This window comes from Pseudomyrmex gracilis, unplaced genomic scaffold (assembly GCF_002006095.1).
Source record: "Pseudomyrmex gracilis isolate BER0280 unplaced genomic scaffold, ASM200609v1 scaffold_2960, whole genome shotgun sequence".
Lineage (NCBI taxonomy): Eukaryota > Metazoa > Arthropoda > Insecta > Hymenoptera > Formicidae > Pseudomyrmex > Pseudomyrmex gracilis.
In genome coordinates, this window is record NW_018023544.1 from 9,585 (window position 1) to 14,354 (window position 4,770).

General features: G+C 30.0%; 1 protein-coding gene across 1 annotated transcript in view; it reads right to left on the minus strand.

Annotated features, from left to right (window-relative positions):
* Positions 1–2,814, minus strand: part of LOC109863042 — a gene marked incomplete at its 3' end in the record, with an annotated part of 10,229 nt that extends 7,415 nt beyond the window's left edge. The window contains 2 exon segments of the mRNA XM_020443220.1: positions 1,911–2,429; positions 2,669–2,814. Coding sequence (XP_020298809.1) covers positions 1,911–2,429; positions 2,669–2,814 — 665 coding nt within the window.
* Positions 2,815–4,770: the final 1,956 nt, after the last annotated feature.

Sequence of the window (4,770 nt, forward strand, 5' to 3'; positions counted from 1 at the left end):
ATTTTTTTTCGTATAAAGGATAAATAGTATATTGCTCATAATAAATATCATTCTCATTTGTAACTTGTGTTAACAATGCTTCACGATGTTCTGCTATTTTATCGTCTGCATTATTTTCTGTTTCTTTTATTTTAGATGTTGATTTATTTAATAATTCGTGTTCATCAAGTGTGGTTTCTACATCAGGTTCTTGCAATTGAAATTCAAGATTTAAGTTGTTTAAACACAGTTCTTCATGAGTATTTAGCAAAATAATTTTAGAATATAAAGGATTATTTGTTTTTAGCCACGTCAAGGCGTTAAAGACTTTTTTCACATTCACCATTTCTTCCCACACAATTTTCGATTTTGTTGGTATACTTCTTACCAAAATATACAATTCATGGTTTATGTTAATTGGATCAGTATTAGCACAAATTTTATTTAAAGTCTCTTGTAAAGGAAGTGGTAAATGAAACGTTCTACCTTTGACTTTTTGTATCATTTGCCGTTGTGGCAATTGTTTGTTCATAACAGCTCCCATTTTAACAACAGTCTGAAATGCTTTTGCTCTTTGTACAAGAATGGTTTCAAATTAATTAAGAGACGATATTACTTCAGGCACGTTGTCTACAAACAGATTATTTAAAATACAATACGCAGGCATGACACCATTGAGAAATTTTCGAATACAATAATCACATACATATTGTGCATCACTTTTCTTTTCTTTTACATAATCCATCAAATGCCTCCAACTTGGAATGTCTATATATATATATATTTTTGAACAGTATTTATTTCAGAAATATTTCTTTTGTAACAAAGTCTTTCACATGATACACAAACGTATCGTAGTATATCCATACAGCGTTTAGTCAAAGCTTTAAATGCATTTTGATATTTATCAATGATGTTTTCGTCACTCAAAACAGTATTAAATTGCTGCTGTTTGTATATATCTGCTTTTTCTTGTGCCGAAGTAATAATGTTCTTTAATGTGTCTACATCAGCATAAGTTAAAGCTCTGTCTAGATTTACAAGCTTCTGATAAACATTCTTAAGTTGATAAATCAAACGTCTCATATTTCTCACTTTTGGAAAATGAGGTGATAATAATTGAAGTGGAATACACATTGCTTTACAAAGATTTGGAGTAATATAACAACTGTGCGCATGACCTAACTTTTTATCTGAAGTTTTCACAGTACAATTAAAAATAGTTTCCAGTAATTTTGGTACGTTCTTTTAAGTACATATATTTATTGTTTGAAGAAGTTTCTCATAATAACTAATCAGGAATTGATTGTCAGTTTTGCATAAATTATTACACAACCACGACATTTTTGCTTGTGCTTGTATTAAAGGCAACACATTTACAATTTGTCCTTCCATATTTATCATCAAAGATTCTGCTAAATGTTTTTGATGATAAATAGAATCAATAAAATAATTTTTAGACGAAGCTGTGTATCTGGATATTCCACACAGTGCATGTAATTTGTCATCAAGTGTGGTACATTCCGCAACAACCGTCAAACATATTTCTGACTTTTTTCTAAGCAAAGATAATATTTTAGAAATGTCACAAATGTTACTTATACTGTTTACTTTTACTCATACTGTTTCTAACAACAATATACCAACGTACGATTTTTTCTGCTTCTATTCTTTTATTGATATTCCCTTTAATTTTAAGTTTTTCTGAGATATTTGTAATAAAGTTTTCTTTAGAACCACAAATCTGTATAAACTTATTTGATGTACGAATTCTATTATATTTCCTTATAATTTGTCTAGCCATCACACAGCTTTTTATTTTTGAATCAGATAATAATTTTTTTTGTCTATCTCGTTTTTTCGTATACTGCGAACTTTGAATATGTAAACATTTTTTTTTATATTTGTATTGTTTATCGTAATTTTCTAACTTATTTCTATATTGACATCGTTTCTTAGCGCGATTATCCTCTGTATTCTGTTTATATCGTCTGCGCTGTTTATCGCGATTATTTTCTAAATCATTTCTATACCGACATCGTTTCTTACCGCGATTATCCTCTATATTCTCTTCATATCGTTTTCGTTTTCTAAGGTTTTCCATTTCTCTATATTCTAAACCTTTATAGTTAGCACCATTCTTAGCGCACATATTTGCCGAATTTTGCAAGTACCATTCTTCGTGTGTTGCATGTCCTTTTTCTATTTTTTCTGTACACTGTCGATTATTCTTATGTTTTTTATTTTCTACTATACACTGTTGATTATTCTTATGTTGTTGTTTATTATTATGAGTACTTTTACGTAATATACGCATACGAGTCGCGTTAATTTCTCTTTGTATCACTATTGGTAATGGCAATATTTTTAGGATTGGATAGCGCGCATCTTGAGTAAAATGCTCAAGTTTATTTGTTTCGAATATTTTAAGTAAATGCAAACGCATCAAGCTATGATCATAGTTAACATTCTCAAGCGGAATGTTATATAATAAGGAAATAGCAAAAGCTATTGCAAAAACACCACAATCATTCCCGTTTGGTTGATGTTGTACTGCAGGAAATTTAACAGAATTAAAATTATATTGTGGAAATAATCTTTCCAAAAATGTTTTATGATTCTCGTGCAATTCTTTTTTATTCAACGAATCATAAATAAATATGTTTCTTGTGTCGTAATAACTACATACCCAATGTCCATCATGAATTTNCTATACCGACATCGTTTCTTACCGCGATTATCCTCTATATTCTCTTCATATCGTTTTCGTTTTCTAAGGTTTTCCATTTCTCTATATTCTAAACCTTTATAGTTAGCACCATTCTTAGCGCACATATTTGCCGAATTTTGCAAGTACCATTCTTCGTGTGTTGCATGTCCTTTTTCTATTTTTTCTGTACACTGTCGATTATTCTTATGTTTTTTATTTTCTACTATACACTGTTGATTATTCTTATGTTGTTGTTTATTATTATGAGTACTTTTACGTAATATACGCATACGAGTCGCGTTAATTTCTCTTTGTATCACTATTGGTAATGGCAATATTTTTAGGATTGGATAGCGCGCATCTTGAGTAAAATGCTCAAGTTTATTTGTTTCGAATATTTTAAGTAAATGCAAACGCATCAAGCTATGATCATAGTTAACATTCTCAAGCGGAATGTTATATAATAAGGAAATAGCAAAAGCTATTGCAAAAACACCACAATCATTCCCGTTTGGTTGATGTTGTACTGCAGGAAATTTAACAGAATTAAAATTATATTGTGGAAATAATCTTTCCAAAAATGTTTTATGATTCTCGTGCAATTCTTTTTTATTCAACGAATCATAAATAAATATGTTTCTTGTGTCGTAATAACTACATACCCAATGTCCATCATGAATTTCCGAATTTTCCGAAGAACTAAACAAGATTTGTATATGCTTATTATTTATTGATATAGATTTTATTGTATCAGGAAAGTACAATTTATAGGTATCAACAGGTTTGTACATGTTTTTTGAACAGTTTCGTAAGAGGCAGTTAAAATGATCCATATGTACGTCTGTCAACCAATCGCCTTTAACAATTATGTCTTTTTCTTTTTGCTGTAAAATCATTTGTCTTTTTGCCATTTTTTAAATATTAGTATAATTGTAAAATAAAGTTTTTATAGGCGCACAAGCAGCCTGTTTTTATAGGCGCAGAAGCAGCTTACCTTTTGGTTCTTATAGGCGCACAAGCAGCCTGTTTTTTATAGGCGCAGAAGCAGCCTACCTTTTGGTTCTTATAGACGCACACAAGCAGCCTGTTTTTTATAGGCGCAGAAGCAGCCTACCTTTTGGTTCTTATAGGCGCAGAAGCAGCCTGTTTTTATAAGCGCAGAAGCAGCCTACCTTTTGGTTCTTATAGGCGCAGAAGCAGCCTACCTTTTGGTTCTTATAGGCGCAGAAGCAGCCTACCTTTTGGTTCTTATAGGCGCAGAAGCAGCCTGTTTTTTATAGGCGCAGAAGCAGCCTGTTTTTATAAGCGCAGAAGCAGCCTACCTTTTGTTTCTTATAGGCGCACAAGCAGCCTGTTTTTATAAGCGCAGCCTTGTATATACTGAATGATCTATAGGCGCAGCCTTGTTATAGTTATACCTGCAAAAAAATGTAAATTAGTATAAAATGTTTATATATGTATACATATATATTTATATATGTATATTTCTGTTTAACCGATATTTAAAAAAATCATTATATTAAGTTTAAAAAAGCTCAAATTAAAGTTTAAATATTTTTTTAAATCATTTTGATTCTTTGTGATGGAATACTCTAGTTCAACTAAATAAAGAGGCAATACACATTACTAAACACGTATACACTCTTATACGCGTGAAATGTAATCATTTCGATTTTTTGTGTTAGAATACTCTAGTTCAACTAAATAAAGAGGCAATACACATTACTAAACACGTATACATTCTTATACGCGTGAAATAGTACTATCAACAATTGTTTTTAATTTTTATTAATATCCTTTATCATAAATTAATATTTTTGTGAACTATTTTTCTAACTCAATAATTTGACCCTTCTTTTATCTCAATACAATGATTTTTTGCTCAATTATAAACTATTGAAATTGTGATAAAGTTTAATAGTCCGTTTTTTTTCGAATAAATATATATTTATTATTACACACATACCTGTATATATTTTCTCTCGTCTTTTTATTTTTCTTTCTTCTCTTCCTTCTTTCCGCTGGCAATGCTCTTCTGCTACTGACTACATATATATATATATATATATATATATATATAT